The following is a 24,013-nucleotide window of genomic DNA, read 5'->3' on the forward strand; positions in this document are numbered from 1 at the left end:
TTGTGATTGGTATTATGATGGATGCATGTATGTGTATAACCTATACCTGCATAATTGGATTTATGGATGTGGTAGTATGGACTAACCATGTTATATTGATTGCCCTGTCACGGGCTGGAAACGTGACCATGGTTAGTCTAGGTTGGAAATAAAGTGGAAAAGGGAATGGATGTGTGTTTGTGAAATGATTAAGTGAACAGGGACTTTGGGCTTATCTCGTTATTATTGATTGCCCTATCACAGGCTGGAAATGTGATATTATCGATTATCCCGTCACAGGCTGGAAATGTGATATTATTGATTGCCCCATCACAGTCTGGAAATGTGATACTATCGATTGCCCCGTTACAGGCCGAAAACATGACCGGGATGTAGCCCAAAGTCGGAAAGATAATTGATCCGAATCAAGTTAATATAGAATGGAAAGAAAAAGTATTGAAAACATTAATGAAGATTTATGAGCTATCGTATGCTATATCATTCTTGCGTGGTTGGACTTTCATTGGTATTTGACGTACATACTTATATTGATTATTTGAGCCTTTTGATAGCCGGTTTATGATTTCATGAAATGTGCATCGATTTGTCGTGGCTTTCAAATTCATATTATTATTGTGTTGGTATGGATGTGTAGAAATTTTTACTGGGCTATAAAGCTCATCCCCCCTTCTTCTTTCTTTTTTTCAGAGTTGCAGGATGCATAGACATGGATGGGATGAGCGTAGAGTGCAAGTATGAGAGTCATTAGTTACTTAGTTTATCTTGATATCAATGAATATTGAAAGCTTTTGTAAATAAACCAATTTGATTATCTGGTCATGTTGGATTTATCTATTTGATTTAAGTGATTAACTATGGAATTATCGGATTTTTGTTCATCTTAGGCCTTGCATGATCTTTAGGGCACTGCTCTAAGGCTCATGCGGCCAGTTGCGTACCGGACCCGGATGCTGGGTTCGGGGCGTGACAGAAGGATTTGAATAACCGCGGCCAGGGTTTGGACTTGTTGGGCGAGCAGGTAAAACTGCTCTGGCTAGATTTGAGAGGTTTGGTCTGCAGGGACGTGTGATGCAGAAGGTGGACTTTGGAGAGAGCAGTCGGGCACTGTTCCCGACTGCTCGACGCATTTGGGGCCCATTGGCTCATTATTCTTGTGATCACGACTCAAACCCTTTTTCTAGCGCCAAAAATGTTGTGGTTCAAATTTAGCCCAAGGGTGACCATGCTGGTGGAGCCGAGGGAGCCGCCGGCAGTTGAAAGGAGAAGACGGGAGCCACCTCCTGCGCTACGGCCGCAGACCTGCACAAAGCCTCACCAGTATTTCCGGTGAGGACCCTCCGATGATCAAGTTAGAGTGGGATATCGTTGGTCCAACCAACACTACAACAGAAAAGGTTTTTGCCGACTTTGTATTGCCGACGCTAGTTAAAAGCGTCGGCGATTTTTTTTTTGGGGACAGTAACCGCCGACGCTTCTGAGAAGCGTTGGTAAAAAAGCTTTCTTTAAGCGTTGGCATCTGGGTACATTACCGAACGGAATATTTAATCCCCGACGCTTATAAGCGTCGGCATATCGGAAGAACACGACGACGCTTATAAGCGTCGTCGGACTTCATTCCTCCAAAACCCGATCGACCCCCTCCCTCTAAAGCCCTAAATCCCCATCTCACGCCGACCGACTCCCTCTCTTCTTAACCCTTTTCACCGATCTCATCCATTCTCCTCCGCCGAGCGCTCTCCGTCGTCGCGATGGGGGGAGTCGCTGCTGATGCAGGCGTTGAGCAAGCGGCGGACGTGGGTCTTCCTCTTCCTCGTCGTCTACTCCCTCCTCCTCTCCTCCTCCTGGAACCTCCTCCTCTCCATCCGCTCCTAGTACAACTCGGCGGCCGCCTCCGCCTCCTCCCGCGCCGCCGCCGGCTGGAAGGCCCTCTACGCCTCCGCGCTCTACGGAGGGGTCTTCGGCCTGCTCTCCATGGGGGCGGTGCTGGCCGTGGCGGTGCCGGCCACGTTGGTCACCTGGATCACGATCCTCGTGCTACTCGCCCTCTTCAAGCTCCTCCTCCTCGCCTTCGGCCTCGGCCCCCTCTGCCCCTCCCTCCCCCTTCTCCCCTTCCTGTTCACCTCCTTCTTCCCTGTCAAGATCCAAACCAAACCCAAGCCCAAACCTCCCATCTCTTCATCTTTGTCCACCCTTCACCGCCTCATCACTGCCGTCAGGGTTCTCCTCTTGGCCACCATCATCTCCAGCTACCGCTATAGTGATAGAATGCATCCGTACCTCCTCCTCGCCATCTACTGCTGCCACATCTACCTGATCCTAGATCTCGGTCTCGCCTCCATTGCCAAGATCGCCACCGGTCTCCTTGGCCTCGAGCTGGAGCCCCAGTTCAACAACCCCTTAGGCGCCTCCTCCCTTCAGGACTTCTGGGGCCGCCGCTGGAACCTCATGGTCTCTTCCATCCTCCGCCCCTCCGTCTACGACCCCGTTCAAGCCCGCTGGGGGCTCGACGCCGGCATCCTCGCCACCTTCTTCGTCTCCGGCCTCATGCACGAGCTCATGTTCTACTACCTCACCTTGGCACTTCCCACCGGGGAGGTTACCGCGTTCTTCGTCCTCCACGGGCTGCTCACGGTGGCGAAGAGGAAGGTTCGGAAGGCCGGCTGGTGGCGGCCGCACCCCGTCGTGGCGGCGCCGCTTGCACTCGGGTTGATCGTCGGCACCGGGTACTGGCTCTTCTTCCCGCCCCTCCTGAGAGGTGGGGCCGACGCGGTGGGGCTGGTGGAGTTTTCTGCTGTGATGGGAGTTTTCCAAACCCCCTCCAATATCCCATGTACTTTTTGCTGATGACATGCAAGTAGCAAGGGCGATAGTAAAGGATAGAATTCTACTTAAAATCCCTTGTTGATGCTTGTTAATTATAGCCGGCCAAGCTATTAATACATCTAAATCCCATCTTATCTTCAGCCCAAGAACCCCAAGAGCAATTAAGTCTAATATATGCAAGGTTTTTTCCATGCAGGAGAGCAGGGGGTGTGGAAATATGTAGGGGTTCCTCTATTAGGTATGCCTCTAGCCTCTTTGAATTTTAATTTTCTATTGGATAAGGTGGCAACGGAGATTGCAAGTTGGAAATGGAAGGCTTTATCTCTGGCTGGTAGAACAACCTCACTCCAACTTGTGCTTTCATCTATTCCTATCTGTTGTATATCCTGTGTCAGTGTGCCTTTATCTATCAATACAAGACTTGACAAGGAGCTTTCGGGCTTTGTTTTATGGGGACATACTTTTGATAGGAGGGGTCTTCATCTAGTTTCTTGAGCAAATGTTTGTATACCAAAAGACCATGGTGGTCTGAGTTTGTGTTTATTGGCGCAAATGAGGTATGCTTTCTTATGTAAGATGGCTGTGCATGTGGTCTTGAAACCTGACTCTTTATGGGCGAAAGTGAAACCTGACTCTTTTTTTTTTTTACTAGTTTTTGTTCTATCATTGCATCTCCAGAGTCTTTCAGAATATTTCGTCTAAATCATTACATTTTTTTTTCATAATCTATAAAATTTGGATTTATAGCTGTACGTTGTCTATTTTGTGTTAATGCTTTTTGGTGGATAGCTATATTCTTCCTTAATTCCTGGGATTTTCTTCATTTACTTGCTGTTATCACTAGAATCCGAGGATAAAGTATGGGCTTGGATGTCTCACATCTAATTCCATGTAATTCTCTTTTTCTTGGAGTTAACCTTTTCTTTTGTTGCTTTTTATTGACCGAAATTGGTCCATTGTATTGTTATTGCTTGAAGGTCTTTCCTCTGCTCTTTTGGTGTGCTTTTGAGGTTTAATTGTTTTGGGTGGGAAAAATTGTGTTACAAGCTCATGATTAATAGATAACAAGATTGTTCTCTTGTATTTCCCTCCTTCCCACCATTTGTGTTACTCGATCTATTGTTCTGCTTCTTTGTTTAGCTGACTGAGCTCTTTTTGCTTATTTTTCACTGAAATTGTGCCTCCCGTTATTATCTTGTTTAAAGCATTACTGAATGTTTTGAACTCTGATTTGATAACTCACTGGTGATATGGAACATTGAATGGAGATTTGTAGGAGATTTTTGGCCCAACACATACTCGTATGTTGACAGGGCTTTACACATATGGTGTCTTTTTATCCTTATGTTTGCACCAATAATGTGGCTTACATGTTCTTCATGCGATCTAAGAACTAGATCAGTTTCATATCATCTCCAACATGGCAATCATGATTGTCATGCAGAACAGCTTTACAAGCTGATTCATTACATTCAATGCTACTGTGCCTTTTCCTTGTCTTCTTTTTTTCAAGGAAATTGCTTCTTAGTACTATGACTTTATCTATAATCATATGTTTACATGTGTTCTCTTATGTTTATTGATCACTTCAATTGGACTCTATCATCTAGGTACCCATCATACTGTCGACCAAATATATGGCCTTCCATTTCTTTGCCTGAGCTTGAACAAGGTACATGGGCATCTCTCCTCTGAATCCATATATGTGAATAATACTGGAGAAGGTTCTTCAGTCTGTTGGGTAAATTGTATATTATCATCTTCATGAGATTCCTAAGAGGAAGTTATATCCATCACTGTGAGAACTTTGAGAATATGGTCCCTTCCAATTCTTATTTGAAATGCTTCTGAAATGTTGAGTGATTCATGTTGGTAGAATTAATTGGGTGATTCTCATAATAAATTTTCCTGTAATTTCTTTCTCTAATTATTTTAACTATTCTTTTATAGATCCAAGATTCTTCACGCTTATTCTCTGATTCAAATTCTAGCATCCATCACTCAAGTTCTTGACCCAAAGATTCATCAACACCTAGGTATATTTTCAATTTTTGTGATTATGTATCACCGTCTTTATAATTAAAAATTTAACTTTGTTTATCAGATAATAACCATATTTTCTTTATTTCTTTTTTCTTGTCCTTCAGCTTCTTTTTTTCAGTCAAAGTTTGTTCTGTTATGACAGTATGCGGTTTTCTTGTCAAAGTTTGTTCTACTTGATGGATGTTTCCTCCTTCAAATGTTTAATGAGGATCTGCAAGCGGAGGAGCTCAGATCGCTTTTCGACGATAATGTGTGCCTCAAATGTCATATTCTTGTAGACCTGATGTTGCTAGAAAATCAACTTCCGTATTTCATTGTCCAGCATCTCCTCGAAACACTGGGGATGCCAGAGTGGGATAGCTCCCGCCTTCTGAATGCTGCCATCGATGCGTTCGATGACTTTCTGCCATCGTTCTGGAGAGGTCCACAGCCAGAGCTGCCCGCCGAAGGCTTCGATGTGGATCATTTACTCCACTTGATCCATCGATGGATCCGGCGATTCCCAAAATCAGAGGTGACCAACACAGCAAGCTACAGTAAACGATCAAGGACTACTTATTCTGCTTTATCCCTAATAATCGACAAGACTGGGGATTGGCTCTCCAAGGTGTTGCCGCGCCGTACCAATTCTTCGAGTTCAGAGGTATTCCTAAGAACCCTCCCCCCCATTACTAGACTTGCAGAGGCTGGAGTGAAAATCGAGGGGAGCAAGTCAGCATCTGGCTTTCTAGACATTACGTTCTGTAAGGATCAGGGGGTGTTGGGAATCCCGGCCATTTTTGTTGATGAGTCAATGAACTTCTTTTTTGCAAACCTAATTGCTTTGGAGCAAAGTTGTAGGAGACACGAGATGGATGTCACTGAATATACCAAGTTTCTGGATGCCATCATCAACACCTCAAGAGATGTGGAGTTGCTTCACCGGGAAGGGATCATTCAACCGCATATTGGAGATGACCAGGACATTGCATAGTGGAAGTACATTGCAAATGTAAATTGACAGTATGAATGTAATTTGACAATATGAATGTAATTTGACAATATAAATATTTTGATAAATATGTTTGATTGTGCTATGAGTATAATCTCGTTTAGTGTGAATGCCTTTGATTTTGTAAACAGAGTTTTAAAAAAAATTAAATTTTTTTAAAAAAAATCATACTCTAACGACGCTTTAAAGCGTCGTTAAAATCCCGGTGTTTTAACTATTACCGATGCTTTAAAGCGTCGGTAGGTTTGACTTTAACGACGCTTTAAAGCGTCGCTAGTTACCGACGCTAAAAAGCGTCGCTAAATTGCAATTAGCGACGCTTTTATGCGTCGCTAAATTGGACTTTACCGACGCTAAAAAGCGTCGCTAATGACCGACGCTTTTGAAAGCGTCGGAAAATGTTTTATCCACTGTAGCATAGGCGACGCTTTACCGACGCTTGGGAAAGCGTCAGGATGGTTTTTACCAACGCTTAAAAGCGTCGCTAATGGCCAAAAAAAGCGTCGCTAATGCCCAATTTTCTTGTAGTGCAAAAAGTCCCTTAGAAATTATCTGACCGAGCTATTTATAGCCTCGGTGGAGTGGCCTAGGTGGCAGAGGTACTGTCAACCCTCATTATGAAGGGGCGTGGCTCTGAGACGGATGGCGCGCAGCTCAAGCTGGCTGGTGACGTGCGGTACAGCCCGTTCTTGAGAACGGTAGGGTGTTGACAATCACGACAGGGTATGACCGGAGTAGTCAAGGTGTCGTCTGACTGCTGTTGGCCGGTTATGGAGATATAACATGGTAGTGTGGTGAAGTACGGCCACGTAGGTGGGCGTAGGCCCGCACATGGGTGCGGTCGTTGGCGAGGCCGAGCTCCTTCAGTAGTCGCGTCATACGTTTGACGAGGTCGGCTTAGCAGGTGTTGGAAGTAGCTTGGCTTTCCGGATTCCGAGGCATGCTCGCTGGAGCGCTCTGAGCTCGATGGTCGGGGCGTACTGCTGGGGTTGGCGCCCCGAGCTTAGTTGGGGCGAATCAGGGATTGTCTGAAGGTACCCCGAGCTTGGTCGAGGGAGTCGGCGAATATCTGGAGTTGGTGAAGCTTTCGGCCGAGTTCCGAGGATGAGCTGACCTCGGGTCGAAGCGAAGATTCAGCTGACTGTCATTGATGTTTAATGGGCCGAAACTGGGCGGCCTTTTAGTTATGGGCAGGACGATCCATTTTTCCCCCTATCAATAGGTATCTCTTCTTCTTCCCCTTCTCCCTTCTTCTCTTCCTTCCTTCACCTCCTTGCCCTACTATTTGACTTGGATCTACTGCAAATCTAGGTTTAACCAACAAATTTACATAAATCTCTATTCTTGCAATAGATGTGGCATATCTGAGTTATAGTAGAAAATAGCTCTCAAATAAATTGCATAAACTATTCTTGAATCCAATGCTTGGATCTAAGTTACAGTAGAATGTTCTAGAAAACTAGTGCGCGGATTTGATTCTATATATGGGTTTTGTATTAAAAAAAGAAAAAAAATAATGTAGTATTTTGATTGTTGTAATTAGTTTCTTAAGGAAGTTTTTTGATAAAATAATATTTTGGATGTTATTACTTTCTCAAGGAAGTTTTTAGAATTAGTTTGATTTGTCCGCTAAGTGTGCTCGCTGGGTAAGTAGTGATTCACCTTCCTTAGATTGTTCAATTATTTACTTTGAATAATATTTATATCAAATAAATTATAAATTGATTAACATACTTCATGAATTTTATGAAGTTGTGTTTTAAAAAGAAAAACAAAATTATAAATTGAATATGTTATTTTATTACCAACATTATGCATATATATTTAGAAATCTTATGTTGAACATGCATATCAATTTAGAATTTGATATATCTCTCTATATATATATATCATTTATTAATGGCTTTAATGTATTTTGAAGTTTGTTCTTCCAACCTAACTACTGTTTGGACCCTATTAATTAGAAATTATGTATCAGTACTTTGACCGTTTCAAAACTTATTATTCTGGCTTTGCGATAGGGTATAACTGTAGTATTCTGGCCTACTCTATAAGATATAAATATAATATTCTGACCCACCTTTTGAATATATAAGTATAGTATTCCGGCTCATCAGCATTGTTTAAGTGCAATTTTCTAGCCTGGCCACAAGGTATAAGTATGGCTATAATCTAAAAGACTATTGAGTTGAATTACAATATTTTAAATTATTTTATTTTGAATATAATGTGAATATGAATACAAATATGAATATGAACGTGATTACTTGAACACACATGAATATTCTTGATTATAAAATTTGTTTTTTTAAATATAATGATTTTTCTTATATTCTTAGTATTAGCAAGAATACTTAGTTAAATTATTACTTGAATTATCTTGTTAAGGTATTCATTATTTACTAACCTATTGAGCTCATTATTTAACCTCTTCTTTCTAAATAGATTCAGAGAACTAGTTGTTGATGGAGTATGGTTATGGGAGTGTGACTAGATGCAAAAACTAAATGATAGATATAGCTCAGAATTTCATATACATTTCCTTAGTTTAAATGTTGGAAGCATTTTTATAGGTTCCTTTCTTTAGTTTAATATTTCGAGATCAAATGATATTAGATTATTGTGAACAAAGATTCTTAGAGGCCCTTGTTAGTTTTGGACTTGTCACCTATTAAATTTAAATTTCTAGTTGCTTTGTTTTTTATCTAATTGCCTTCTTTATTATGATATTGTAATGGATGCTCGCATGCTTGTAAGGAAATGCCCTATGAGCATGCGGCAGTTGTCATGTTTCTGACCCCCAATTTTGGATTGGGGAGGAGAGAGAAATAAGGTATGGCTCCACTATCCATCATCTTCTCATATTTTAACCAAAACTTGATGCATATTGGAATCATAACCCTCGTGGTTGCATGACCTGAAGCCAACCTCTAGACTACTCTTAGTCCAGTTAAGGGGAGAATATAAGATGACACTTGACTCACAAGTGTCCAAATGGGTTAATATTTTTGCTAATTAGGTTAACTTACACTGATAGATATGGTTTCATGCACATCAAATCCACAAGATAACTTTATCCTGGCCAACATAAATTAAATTTGAAACTTAACCTACTTTTATTGTGCCTAGCATCAAGTAAGCTTTCATCTTGAATGATCAAATTCAGAGCTTAGAAGACAAAGTTATCGCTAAAAGACCAAAGCAGTACTGCTAATGTAGTTCAGGACCAGATATCTAATAGCAAGGCTTGTGCTATTAGATATTGGATGGTTGTAACTACATGATCAAACCTATTTCTTAGGGTAAAAACTATGTTGTTAGATCCAAATTCGAGTTTCAGAAATTACGAAATCATCCCAAATCAAGTTCAGGTTAGACTAGGAGGTATGTGACAGTAGTTAACATGCTATTTGACTACACTACAAAAAAAATAGTTTTTCCCCGCATTTTTTATAGCCTTTACCGATGCTTATTAGCGTCGGTGAAAACTCAGCCGATGCTAAAGAAAGCGTCGGTGATATCTGAGTGGAAAAAGTTTTTGTCGACGCTAAGAAAAAGCGTCGGAAAAACTCTAGCTTTACCGACGCTTACAAAAACGTTGGCGTATGTTGTTTTTCCAACGCAACAACGCGTCGGCATAAATTAGAACTTGGGTGTGGCAGATAGTGGCGATTTTTTAGCGGGGGTTTTTACTGACGCTTCCAAGCATCACCTAAACGTTTATATTGTCATATATGATGAAATTTACATAATAAGTTTAAAATTATAACGTATTTTGAAAAATATAAGAAAGATGTATATAAAACTCCTTAGATAACAGTCTCAAAAATATCAGGGACCGGATTCAGCACCATCATCATCTCTACGAGCTGTTGAAGTATCAGAAATCTACAAAAATAAAAGAGAAACTTTAGAAGTTAGGAATATGAAAATCATTAACTAATGAAAATAAGTGATAATTATGTAAAGTCATCAAATATATATAGTTATTTACCTGAGGAGGGAGAAATTGCTGTAACATAGATGAAATATGCTCAAGTTGAGACTGCAGAGTTTGTTCGTTCTGCTTCAGCTCCGCCAACTCTGCCTGATGGCGATCTTTCATATCTTCAATTGTTGCTCGAAGTTTACTAACTTCTGTATTGCTACTACCTTCTCTAGCATTTCTTGTATACATTCCCACTACAGACAACTGAGTGGGGGTAACTCCAACGCCATAACCCCTCACTCGACCATAACGCTCTGGGCCCAATAATTCGGCGAGCACCTGAGCTTCAACATGACTGGTCGCGTCGGATGATGATGACTTCCTGACACGCTCTGAAATAAGAGTTGTTGCCCTGTCCTATATCTCTCAAAAGAAAAAATCATATTAATGTATGACAATAATAGAACTAATAATAATATCGTTGAAAGATTCAACGATGAATATATACAACTATATCTCTTGCCTCCTTCCGAACAAAACTGCCATCTCGGTGGGTGTGAGTCATCTTATAAAACTCCACCTTACTAGACTCCCTCCACCCATTATCATCCATCACAGTAAAGTTAAACTTCTTTTTCCATGAATATATATTTGAGAAAAATATTACAATACAAAACATACATATCCATGAGATCATTCAGTCATGGCACTGTCAAGTACAATAAAAACAAAGAATGATGGCTCGATATACCAATAGTTATCCTAACCAGAAATATATGAAAGAAGCAGTCCTTAGGTTGAACATGGGGACAAGTCATGAAAAGCCAATGGTGGGAAATGAAAAATGGTTATCTCAAAACTGTTGGAAATTGTGTCCCAAAGCCAATTTTTAATTGTAAAAAATTGGATTATGTATATATTTTATTAAAATAAATAAAAATTTATTCTGGCAATTTTCTATTCATCACAAGTGTTACATCTTCAAATTGAACTCCTGTGTATTGTGATGAAGTCCTTAGGACTAATTTAGTGGATAAAATCATTTAGTCCTTAAACCAGTTCGCGACCAAATGATGAGCTGTCAATTGGACAATAGCTATGTCAAGTATAGGTCGTTGTGTGTCATTTAGTTGGTTGTCCTCTTAAACCAAGAAGTGTGGAGACACTGTATGGCATACAGGTGAGATGTAGGAGTACATCATCACTGAACAGTGACTCACCTGCGTAGCACTCTACTGTCGGGAGTTAGCTCGTAAAGCGTATGGGCATAAGTACCCCTTAGACCTGAGACTGTCACGGTGACTTGCAAGCAACTCACTGTACTTAGGCACTGGATGACCTGAATTTCTAATTCAGGGATCGGAAGGATGCTGGGTGCAGTCAAGTACTCGCGAAGTCTGTGTACGAGTCAAGATGGGATTGACCGCTCCAGATTATAGGAGTTGATGTCTCGCTGTATTTCAATTCAGTAAAACCTTGGCCAGGGTAAACCAAGTGATGGTCACTTGATTTGATTAATTGAAATACACTATGGATGACCGGACCCAGAGTTCGACAGTCCACTCTGAGGTCATCTTGAGCATCGATGGTCATAGGGATGAATTATGCAACAACCATACGTCTAGGTTCTTGAATGTTGCTTTGCATATTCGACCTATCCGGACATCGGGTATCATTGCTAGATGGTCACCTCGATTAGTGCATGGAGTAGTCCATGTACTACCGGCTTACTGTTCGAACCTATCGGAGTCACGCACATTAGTCAAGCTAAGTAGGAAGGTCTTGACCCAATTTAATTAAGAATTAAATTGTGGGTCATTTGGAATTTGGTTCTGTCTATGTTCAGCTAGCACTGAACATGAGGTACATGCTAAATTTCATGGATGAACAACTAATTAAGTCTGTATTTCGGGTCAATCAAGTTTTAATTAATATAATTGAACTTGATCAGGACTCAATTGTTGAGATTGGATTTGATTGGGTCTCAATTAGTGTAATTGGGCTCGATCATGATTTAATTGGGATTTAATTTCGTATTTGTTCTGATCTAAGTCGGACTTGGATCGAGCCGAAACTGGACCTAATTGTATCTCTCATGAGTCGGACTCATGTGGAATTTTTTCGGGTCAAAAATCATTCAAATGGGCTGTCAATTTGGTTTAGAACTAAATAGGCTTGCTTTATTTCAAAATGGGCTAACCCATTTCCTATTTGACTAATCCCATTTAAATGGTTACGGCTGACTTATTTTTAAACTCCCATGGACCCGTGGACCACTCCCCCTCATGGACCCTTAAGGATTTTTTTGTGAACCGCGATGGAGAAAAGCCTGGGAGGAGAAAACAGAGCCTTCTTCCTCCCGGCTTCGTCTCCACACCGTGCCACCGTCTGGCCTCCGGCCGCTCTGTCGTCTGGACCGGAATGTCCGGTTTTGAACCGGCTACATTCCGGTTAAATTTGATTTTTGAAATCCGGCTGTTATCGGATGGATTTACTATTTTTTCCCCACGTTTGTTTTTGAAACGAACGTTATGAATTTATAACGTATGGATTCGTAAAGACAGTCATTACTCCTCTTAAATCCTCTCTGCGTTGGCCTATAGATAGACCAACGTTTTCCTCTTGAATACAGAACGAATCAGAGAGAAAAAGGTGTGAATCTGTCCGTGAAATTTTGGGAAGAAACTTCACAGACAGAGGCGGCTTCGGTGGGATTTTTCTAAAGGAGAAGAGGAAGAGAGAAGAAGTGGTCCTTCTCTCTCAATCTTCTCCTAGTGGGAAGCATTCAGATCCGGCTTTCTAGTCTCCTCTTTTCTCCTCTGCGATCAGTCCAAAATTGAAGCTCTCGGGTTGGAAACGGGAGAGAAGGAAGAAGAAGAAGGAGAAGAAAAGAAAAGTGTTTCTTCTAGGGTCCTTTTTTTGCAAAAAGTGGTTTTGCAAAATACAGTTATCGTCCAACCTTCCTACGAAGCTCGACGTGCGTGCGAAGTAGAGGGCTTGCAGATCCAGGCCTTGCAGAGCTACCTTCAGGGATCTAGATCCAGATCCAGATTCAAATTACCTCGACCAACTTCCGCTACGGGCTTGAGGTAATTTTACATAAAAGTTAAATTTAATATTTATAATTGTTATAAATAAAATATAAAAAAAATTAAAACTGATTTTTCATGCCTGGCGTTCGATTTTATCGGACAACTCGGAAATTTTTTTCCTTCAACTGGTATCAGAGCCAGGTTGGCCGATGGAATTGGCCTATAATATCTAGAATTATGCATGATTTAATTTTTAAATTTAGATTAGATCTAGATTTATTGATAAAATATCAATCTTGTGCTGAATTATAAGGTTGTCCTGCTATAAGGTTAACCCCTTATAGTGAAAAGGTTGTCCTAGCACAAAATTGAGATTAATTTGTATCATAAAATAAATAGTTTATTTTTGTGAAATTATGCATAATTGATGTTTATGAAATTTCAGTTTTAAATTTATTATGACCACAAAATTTAAATATAAATTGTTTATATTTGGAATAAATTGACACCTTGAATCCATGATCATAATGCATTTAATAAAGAATTAAATGTTGAATTTAAAATTTAAAATTTGAATTTCAAATAAAGATTTAAAATTCAAAATTTGAAATTCGAATTAAAATTTAAATTTGATCATCGGATTTGGGGCATGGGTTAGCACAATCAGATTAGTTGACTAGGTTAGACCTAATCATGAAATCAAATTGAAATGGACTAACTTAAGAAACATGATTTAATCTAATCAATAGTTGAACTAGACTAAATCAAGGTTTATAAAATGATCAAACTCAATAGTTGTAGTTTATCATATCCAAACATTTCAATTGGATCTGATTGTGGCTTAGTGGTCGAGCCCGAGTTCCCAAGGATAACCTAAATCAACTTGATAAACCAATTGGTGTCTAAGGTAAGTCGGCATTTGATCATGGTTTTTAATTGGGGCTACCTCTTACCTGGCCAACATAGTTGGTGTCTAGGAAAGAGGTTAATGGCGTAACCCTCCCATGATCTCTCTTACCTGGCCAATTTGGTCGATCAAGTTTTGATTAAGGTACCTTGAGACTTGGCACTCACCCATGCCATTAAGAAAAATCAGTGTGACTGATTTAGGTGTCTAATAGACAAATAAGAGCTAGTCCTCTATATGATTTGGTGAAGTCAGTGGGAGGATTTAGAATTATCGGTCAGTGTTACATATCATTTAAAATCCTCTAAATTATTAGGTCCTTAAAATGATAAAGTTATATAGATAACTAGATCTTAGCCTCCCATTAAGGTGAATGATAATGGGTCTAATATTACAGTTGAACATGCAGGACGCTTCCGTCTGGTGTTCCTCTGAATACTGGAATTATCCTTCGTTATATGATAACTTTTTGAGCTATCTAATTGTGATTAGGTTGGCCGAGCCTTCCTCGGGCCTGATCATACATTAGGTAGTGTCATCGAGTTAGTTCATTAATGGTTGGACCTAACCAGGATCTTCAGTGGAGGCCTCCGCCTACTGATTACCACTTGGGGCAAAATTGATTGCTAGAAATTGTTTAGAGAAATAATTGGTAATGTACCTACCCTTAGATGCACATGGGTTGGCCGAGCCTTCCTCGGGCCCGTATGCAGTCTATGCGGATTCTAGTACCCACTAGGGAATTAAAGTAATTCCTCGAATTAAAGGTAGAGGCTATTAATTCGATTAAAATAGTGGGAGAAAACTTTAGACTAAAGTCCAAGTCTTTAGGATTAAATAAATCATATACTGATTAGTTGGGTTTTTCCTTTATTTTTCAGATATGGCTAACTCATTGTCCCTCCGAACACTATTAGACAATGATAAGCTTAATGGACCTAACTTCGATAGCTGGTATCGAAAGATGAAAATAGTATTAGAGCATGAGCGGATCTTGTATGTGATATCGGATCCTGCACCTGAGGAACCTGCAGCCAATGCACCACGTGCAATTAGAGACGCTTATCAAAAGTGGCTCAACGATCGCACTACAGTGCGTTGCATCATGAGGGCCTCGATGAATGACGAGTTTAGTCGTAAATTCGAGGAAGCGCAGCCAGTGGAAATTCTTCAAATGTTGAAGGAGTCTTTCGGCACACCTGATGATGTTGAACGACATAAGACCTCCTGCGCTATATTCAATGCCCGCATGAGGGAAGGGGCATCGGTCACCGATCATGTATTGTACATGGTCGAACAAATCGATCGCCTGAGTAAACTTGGCTTTCTTTTGCACGAGCAATTGGGCAAGGACGCCATTTTGAACTCACTTCCCAAGTCCTACCTGACCTTCCTTAGTCATTATAGAATGACTAAACCTGAAGTATCCTATCATGGTTTGCTAGGTTTACTGCAGACCTATGAGAAGGATCACCAACTCAAAAAGGAAACGGTGAATGTGGTAGGTGGGACTTCTGCAGGACTTTCTTCCTTTAAGAAAGGAAAGAAGAAGAAGGTGCAAAAAGCTCGTGCTGGGGTCTCTAAGCCCAGCCAGACTAAGAAGCGTAAAGCCGATAAGAGCAAGGCAGAGTGCTTCTTCTGTAAGAAGATGGGTCATTGGAAGCGGAACTGTCCGGCTTACATAGCGTCCCTTGATCCAAACAGGCCTAAGAAGAAAAAGCAGCAAACAGTTGCTGCACAAGGTAATTATATGATAACACCTTGTAATTTTTCAATTTATGATTCTACCACTTGGGTATTGGATACTGGAAGTCCAATTAACATTTGCAATTCGTTGCAGGGACTTCAAGTTAGTAGAAGATTCAAGAATGACGAGAGATTCCTGAACGTTGGAGATGGAAGATCAGTTCCAGTCCTAGCTTTAGGAGTCATTGAGCTTGTTTTTGAATCTAGAGTAGTCATATTAGATGATTGTCATTATTGTCCAACATTTTTAATGAATGTCATCTCTGTAGGCCTTTTGGCCAAAAATGGTTATTGCTTATCAATAATAGAAAATTTTTGTGATATCATTTTGAATGGTATTAAAATTTTTCGTGGACAATTGAAATATGGCATTTATACTCTATCACTGCCTGTGAATGTAATGTACACCTCTAATAAACGCCCTAAGTTAGATAATGTCAATGAAGCCTATTTGTGGCATTGCCGGTTAGGTCACATAAATAAAAACAGGATAAACAGGTTAGCCCAACAGGGCATTTTAGAAATCAATGATTGTGAATCATTGCCAACTTGTGAATCCTGTCTTCTGGGTAAGATGACCAAGTCACCTTTTTCTGGAAAGGGTGAACGAGCCAGTGATGTTCTTGGCCTCATACATACTGATGTATGTGGACCTATGAACGTAAGTGCCAAAGGTGGTTATGCCTACTTCATAACCTTCACAGATGACCTATCCAGGTATGGATATGTCTATCTGATGAAGCATAAGTCGGAATCATTTGAAATGTTCAAACGATTTCGTAATGAAGTAGAAAAACAGACTGGAAAGAGTATTAAGATCCTTCGGTCAGACCGAGGAGGAGAATACCTTTCCGGTGATTTCTTGACTTATCTAGAGGAGAATGGGATTCTCTCACAATGGACCCCTCCAGGAACACCTCAGCACAATGGTATATCCGAAAGGAGGAATCGAACTCTGTTAGACATGGTTCGATCCATGATGGGGTTTACTAGTCTGCCTCTATCTTTTTGGGGTTATGCTTTAGAGTCTGCGTGTATAATACTAAATAAGGTTCCAAGTAAGTCTGTTGAGAAGACTCCATATGAGATATGGACTGGGCGTAAGCCGACACTTTCATACCTTAGGGTTTGGGGATGTCCGGCTTATGTTAAACGTTCTCAAACTGACAAACTTGGTCCTAGGTCCGATAAGTGTTATTTTGTAGGGTACCCCAAGGAAACTAGGGGTTATTACTTCTATCTTCCTAATGAACAAAAGGTGTTCGTAGGACTTAAGGCAACCTTTTTGGAAAGGGAATTTCTTAGTGAAGGAATTGTTGCCTCTAAGGTTGAACTTAGTGAAGTTCAGCAGGTAGAAGATTTAACACAATCTACTGAACCCACAGAACCGGATTCAATTAGATCAAACCCGGAGCCCAATGTAGAAGCACCATTAAGGCGATCAGGTAGAGTACTGCGTCAAGTGGATAGATACTATGGTTTCTTGGTCCAAGACGCAGATCCCATTGAGCTCGATGAGAACAATGAGGATCCGATCACCTATATGGATGCTATGCAGAGGTCCGACTCTGAGTTATGGCTTAACGCCATGAGATCCGAAATGGAATCCATGGAAATCAATAGTGTATGGACACTAGTTGATCCACCCGAAGGGATAAAACCCATAGGGTGCAAATGGATCTTCAAAAGAAAGAGAGGCGCAGACGGAAAGGTGGAGACCTATAAAGCTCGTCTGGTTGCCAAGGGGTATCGTCAACGTTATGGTATCGATTATGACGAGATTTTTTCTCCTGTGGTAATGCTAAAATCTATTCGGATCATGCTAGCTATAGCAGCATATATGGATTATGAAATCTGGCAAATGGATGTGAAAACAGCTTTTCTAAATGGAGAGTTGGAAGAAGAGGTGTATATGATACAACCTGAGGGTTTCACATCCATAGACGAGTCCAAAGTATGCAAGCTACAAAAGTCCATTTATGGACTTAAGCAAGCTTCTCGAAGTTGGAACATACGTTTCGATAAAACTATCAAAACATATGGCTTCGTTAAGAACGAAGAAGAACCTTGTGTTTACAAGTGGGTTAACGGTTCAGTGATCACATTTCTTGTGTTGTATGTGGATGACATTCTCTTAATTGGGAATGACATTCCTGCATTACAAAATGTGAAACTTTGGCTGTCATCACAGTTCTCCATGAAGGATCTGGGAGAAGCATCCTACATCCTAGGGATGAAAATCTATAGAGATAGATCTAAGAGGTTGCTTGGATTGTCCCAATCCACGTACATCGACACTATGTTGAAGCGGTTCAACATGGAGAATTCCAAGAAGGGCTATCTTCCGATAGGCCAAGGAATTTCTCTCTCTAAGAAAGATTGTCCGATAACTTCTGAAGAGAGAGAGCGTATGAGTAGAATCCCATATGCTTCTGCAATAGGTTCTATCATGTACGCCATGACATGTACAAGACCGGATGTTGCTTACTCACTAGCAGTAGCGAGTAGGTATCAGTCTGATCCGGGTGAGAACCATTGGAAGGTGGTGAAAACCATCCTTAAGTATTTAAGAAATACTAAGGACCAATGGTTAATCTATGGAGAATCTGACTTAAAACTTGTGGGGTTTACAGACTCTAGTTTTCAGTCAGACCATGACGACAGTAAGAGTATGTCAGGATTTGTGTTTACCCTGAATGGAGGAGCAGTCTGCTGGAAAAGTTCCAAGCAGCATTCAGTAGCCGATTCCGTATGCGAAGCAGAGTATGTTGCTGCATCAGATGCGGCAAAGGAAGCTGTTTGGATCAAGAAGTTTGTAAATCAACTTGGTGTTGCTCCCTCAATCAATGGTCCAGTTCTTTTGTATTGTGACAATACTGGAGCCATTGCACAAGCAAAGGAGCCAAAGTCTCACCATAGATCCAAGCACATTCTGCGTCGCTACCACCTTGTACGAGAGATTGTGGAACGAGGTGACGTCAATCTTCAGAAGATCGATGGAAAGGAGAACCTAGCTGACCCATTCACTAAAGCCCTTTCTGTAAAGGAGTTCGATTATCACAAATCGAAGATGGGTATAAGATACTGTACAAATTGGCTTTAGTCCAAGTGGGAGTTGTTGGAAATTGTGTCCCAAAGCCAATTTTTAATTGTAAGAAATTGGATTATGTATATATTTTATTAAAATAAATAAAAATTTATTCTGGCAATTTTCTATTCATCACAAGTGTTACATCTTCAAATTGAACTCCTGTGTATTGTGATGAAGTCCTTAGGACTAATTTAGTGAATAAAAGAGGTTTTATCATTTAGTCCTTAAACCAGTTCGCGACCAAATGATGAGCTGTCAATTGGACAATAGCTATGTCAAGTATAGGTCGTTGTGTGTCATTTAGTTGGTTGTCCTCTTAAACCAAGAAGTGTGGAGACACTGTATGGCATACAGGTGAGATGTAGGAGTACATCATCACTGAACAGTGACTCACCTGCGTAGCACTCTACTGTCGGGAGTTAGCTCGCAAAGCGTATGGGCATAAATACCCCTTAGACCTGAGACTGTCACGGTGACTTGCAAGCAACTCACTGTACTTAGGCACTGGATGACCTGAATTTCTAATTCAGGGATCGGAAGGATGCTGGGTGCAGTCAAGTACTCGCGAAGTCTGTGTACGAGTCAAGATGGGATTGACCGCTCCAGATTATAGGAGTTGATGTCTCGCTGTATTTCAATTCAGTAAAACCTTGGCCAGGGTAAACCAAGTGATGGTCACTTGATTTGATTAATTGAAATACACTATGGATGACCGGACTCCGAGTTCGACAGTCCACTCTGAGGTCATCTTGAGCATCGATGGTCATAGGGATGAATTATGCAACAACCATACGTCTAGGTTCTTGAATGTTGCTTTGCATATTCGACCTATCCGGACGTCGGGTATCATTGCTAGATGGTCACCTCGATTAGTGCATGGAGTAGTCCATGTACTACCGGCTTAGTGTTCGAACCTATCGGAGTCACGCACATTAGTCAAGCTAAGTAGGAAGGTCTTGACCCAATTTAATTAAGAATTAAATTGTGGGTCATTTGGAATTTGGTTCTGTCTATGTTCAGCTAGCACTGAACATGAGGTACATGCTAAATTTCATGGATGAACAACTAATTAAGTCTGTATTTCGGGTCAATCAAGTTTTAATTAATATAATTGAACTTGATCAGGACTCAATTGTTGAGATTGGATTTGATTGGGTCTCAATTAGTGTAATTGGGCTCGATCATGATTTAATTGGAATTTAATTTCGTATTTGTTCTGATCTAAGTCGGACTTGGATCGAGCCGAAACTGGACCTAATTGTATCTCTCATGAGTCGGACTCATGTGGAATTTTTTCGGGTCAAAAATCATTCAAATGGGCTGTCAATTTGGTTTAGAACTAAATAGGCTTGCTTTATTTCAAAATGGGCTAACCCATTTCCTATTTGACTAATCCCATTTAAATGGTTACGGCTGACTTATTTTTAAACTCCCATGGACCCGTGGACCACTCCCCCTCATGGACCCTTAAGGATTTTTTTGTGAACCGCGATGGAGAAAAGCCTGGGAGGAGAAAACAGAGCCTTCTTCCTCCCGGCTTCGTCTCCACACCGTGCCACCGTCTGGCCTCCGGCCGCTCTGCCGTCTGGACCGGAATGTCCGGTTTTGAACCGGCTACATTCTGGTTAAATTTGATTTTTGAAATCCGGCTGTTATTGGATGGATTTACTATTTTTTCCCCACGTTTGTTTTTGAAACGAACGTTATGAATTTATAACGTATGGATTCGTAAAGACAGTCATTACTCCTCTTAAATCCTCTCTGCGTTGGCCTATAGATAGACCAACGTTTTCCTCTTGAATACAGAACGAATCAGAGAGAAAAAGGTGTGAATCTGTCCGTGAAATTTTGGGAAGAAACTTCACAGACAGAGGCGGCTTCGGTGGGATTTTTCTAAAGGAGAAGAGGAAGAGAGAAGAAGTGGTCCTTCTCTCTCAATCTTCTCCCAGTGGGAAGCATTCAGATCCGGCTTTCTAGTCTCCTCTTTTCTCCTCTGCGATCAGTCCAAAATTGAAGCTCTCGGGTTGGAAACGGGAGAGAAGGAAGAAGAAGAAGGAGAAGAAAAGAAAACTGTTTCTTCTAGGGTCCTTTTTTGCAAAAAGTGGTTTTGCAAAATACAGTTATCGTCCAACCTTCCTACGAAGCTCGACGTGCGTGCGAAGTAGAGGGCTTGCAGATCCAGGCCTTGCAGAGCTACCTTCAGGGATCTAGATTCAGATCCAGATTCAAATTACCTCGACCAACTTCCGCTACGGGCTTGAGGTAATTTTACATAAAAGTTAAATTTAATATTTATAATTGTTATAAATAAAATATAAAAAAAATTAAAACTGATTTTTCATGCCTGGCGTTCGATTTTATCGGACAACTCGGAAATTTTTTTCCTTCAAAAACAAGCAACAGTCATTAAAGCAAAAAGATGGGAAACCATAGAATATCCACAAGGAAACAATTAACAAGTTGTACGTGGTGTTTTCCCATTAGTTTCTCCTTAATTCTCTTGCAATTTTTGAAAGATATTGACGAATGATAAATCTTTACAAGCTGGTTCTTTGGGCATCTACTAAGTTTTGTACTCTCATTTCCCCTCCCGAGGGAACAGCTTCAAATCCATTTCCAAAGTCCAAACAAATTTCCAAGGAATTTTAACTAGAATAGGAACCATTTTCCCAATAGCAATAAAACAATAACTAGACAAAGCAACATAAGTTACCCAAAAACCATTGAAATTAATCTTCAAAAGATTATAGCATTGGTTTCAAAACCATGAACCATCAATCAAAGAGAACTCTAGTATTTCAAGAATGCCACAATTATCTTGGTGACAAGAATCAAATAGTGCGATAAAAATTTATCGATCAATTGAAGTCGAAAGTAAGCTTATAATTTGACAGGAAGCTTGTACTAATAAATATTGCTCAATACTCCCAACCACGACCGAAAAATCTAATCCACTTGCCTCTACCAGACAATAGAACATTATTTTATCAATGTAAGGTACAAAGAATGCATAATTATATGAACCAACACAAAAGTATTCGGATTACACACATCCACCAATAAATTATCAAGAAATTTTCTATTCGGTGGGGTTATCAAATGATACCTCTTTCTCGAGCGGAGGAGGATGGGATCGTCCGGTCGGCGCCGTAGAGGAGGGAGGAGGAGAAGAGGTTGCGGACGCATGGTAGCTCGGCGCCGGAGAGGAGGGAGGAAGAGAGGAGCTTAGCGTCGGACGTTGCTCGAAGCCGTCTGGAGAGCACACGGGTCGGTCGCTGGTCGTCAGAGAAGAGGGAGGAGGAGAGGAGCTAGGGCTTGATCGGGATGCAGAATGAGGAGAAGGGGTTAGCCGCTGGTCGTCAGAGAGGAGGGAGGAGGAGAGGACTAGGGCTTGATTGGGATGCAGAATGAGGAGGAGGGGTCGGCTGCTGGTTTTGTTGTGAATTCGACTTAGGACGACGCTTATAAGCATCGTCTTAAGCGCTCCCAGAATGACGACCCTAATAAGCGTCGTCTATCACCAACCCTTTTTAAAAAGTGTCGGCTTTTCCTTAGGATTACGATGATGCTTTTAGGCATCGTCTGTTTCTCAGAATTACCGACGCTTAGTTAAACCGTCGGCAAATTTCGGCGCAATATCCTTTTTCCTAACGCTTCTTCCTAGAGTCGGAAAAAAAGCATCGGGAAAGGCCCATTTTCCTGCAGTGCTAGTTTGGATGATAGTAACCATGCCATCATATTTGAATTATTTGATCTCCTAACTCAAACTTAAATTGATCTGACCATGTGTAACAACCCAAGACCTCACCTAAAATGGCTAGCTAGAAGGCATTATTTGGATTCCTTGATCTATATAGGTACCCAAGATCTACCTAGCAAATAATCGATGTGAGACTAAACAGACGCCCATACGGGTCCTCACATACTTTCTTCATTTAAGCCCGGACATCCTTATCAGGCTAAATGTTCAAATCCATTTAAATCTAATCACAAATACCACGATCGACCCCCGGTCAGCCCCAATGGATCTGTGCTGCAGTGACCCCTAGTTCACGTAGGTTATGGGCAGGGTCAGCTCTAATATCATTTGTAACAATCACAGACTTCACCTAAAAAAGCTAGCCGGAACATATTATTTAGGTTCTTTGGTTCTGTATAAATACCCAAAATCTATCCAGCGAATAATCAATATGAGACTAAACACACGTCTGTACGGGCCCTCACACCATGTTTCTAAAAACAAGATCTAAAATCAATTTGTCGTTATTTCTAACTAATTCAAACTAGTCAATCTAATCTGAGATGCGTTTGGATCAGTTCTCAAATCAACCCACTCCATGCATCCCATGGGTCTCGACTAATTCTATAGTAAATCTACTTGATGGACATATGGACTCATCCAATGTCAGTCTTAATGTCCAAGCCACTACTTAATTTTAGAGTATTTTTAGTGCCCCTCTCAAAGACTCCGTATTTTCCTTCCTCCACCTCCTATTATCTCCAACAATGGTAAACACACCATCCCTCTACCCAGGCTCGTCCGTTCCCCAGCCCCCACCATCATTGGCCCCTCCTCTCTCTTTATCCATGTGTGAGCTTGGGTTGGATTATGCAAGTACGTAGGCATCAGTGAGACTTGGTTCCAGAGGTCACCTACTTGTAGGGTTGCAAAACAATCAGTCAAACTGGGGCATGCTTGATAGTACATATTTGGGTCATGGTTATTTAACCCGGAACCAACCCCGTTTACTGATTGAGTTAGGTCCAGTCGGATCCATAATTTTTTTTTTAAGATTTAGCAAGTCATTTGGATTGGGTTACGTTCAAGTATTACTCAGATCCGGCTTGAAATGTTCAGGCTCAGATCGAAATCGAGTAGAGTTAAGCTTGCACTTCGAATTGAGTACCAAACTATTTTTTTATAGCTAAAGTATAATAATTGATAATTAAAAGCCAAAATTACAAAAAGTTTAAATTAAACAAATAAATACCTAACTTGAATTTTTATTCAAAAGTTTTTAATTTTATCCAAGTCATTGATATTATTTAGTTAACAAATTATGATTTTTTGAAATACTTATGTTGATATACTTGAGAGCATTATAACTTAATGTTTAAACTTAATTAAATGGAAATAGATAAGAGGAGTTGTAGATGTTGAGATGAAGAAAAGGGAGGAATTAGTTTAAATAAAAATTCAATCGATAAATTGGGAAAGATAGAGCGCGGCAGAAGAAAATTTATGTGATTCGGCGGCTGAATCAGATTTGGTTCAGATCGGGCTTATTTTTAATTGACCCTGGATCGTATATAGCTAGGTTAGGCTGAAAAACACAAGATCTAGATCCTCCGATCTAGAATTCTTGAACCTGATCCAAGCCATGGACTGGGTTGGGTGTAATCGGGTTGGAACGGGCCAAGTCACCAGTCAACCTGATTTATTTGCTGCCCT

At 40.7% G+C, this 24,013-nt stretch overlaps 1 protein-coding gene and 1 long non-coding RNA gene across 2 annotated transcripts; both read left to right on the plus strand.

Moving 5' to 3' along the window:
* Positions 1-1,971: 1,971 nt before the first annotated feature.
* On the plus strand, positions 1,972-2,844 carry LOC120106831 (probable long-chain-alcohol O-fatty-acyltransferase 5). The gene has a single exon (XM_039119887.1). The coding sequence runs from the start codon at positions 1,972-1,974 to the stop codon at positions 2,842-2,844; it is 873 nt and encodes a 290-aa protein (XP_038975815.1).
* An 875-nt stretch (positions 2,845-3,719) lies between these two features.
* LOC120106833 lies at positions 3,720-5,902 on the plus strand. The gene is made up of 3 exons (XR_005508846.1): positions 3,720-4,859; positions 4,971-5,509; positions 5,707-5,902. It is a non-coding gene; the product is annotated as an uncharacterized LOC120106833 (long non-coding RNA).
* Positions 5,903-24,013: the final 18,111 nt, after the last annotated feature.

This window comes from Phoenix dactylifera, unplaced genomic scaffold, assembly GCF_009389715.1.
Source record: "Phoenix dactylifera cultivar Barhee BC4 unplaced genomic scaffold, palm_55x_up_171113_PBpolish2nd_filt_p 000655F, whole genome shotgun sequence".
In the NCBI taxonomy this organism is placed as follows: domain Eukaryota; kingdom Viridiplantae; phylum Streptophyta; class Magnoliopsida; order Arecales; family Arecaceae; genus Phoenix; species Phoenix dactylifera.

Coding starts and splice junctions, on each gene's coding strand:
- LOC120106831 (XM_039119887.1), top strand. CDS start 1,972: ATGGGGGCGGTGCTGGCCGTGGCGGTGCCGGCCACGTTGGTCACCTGG.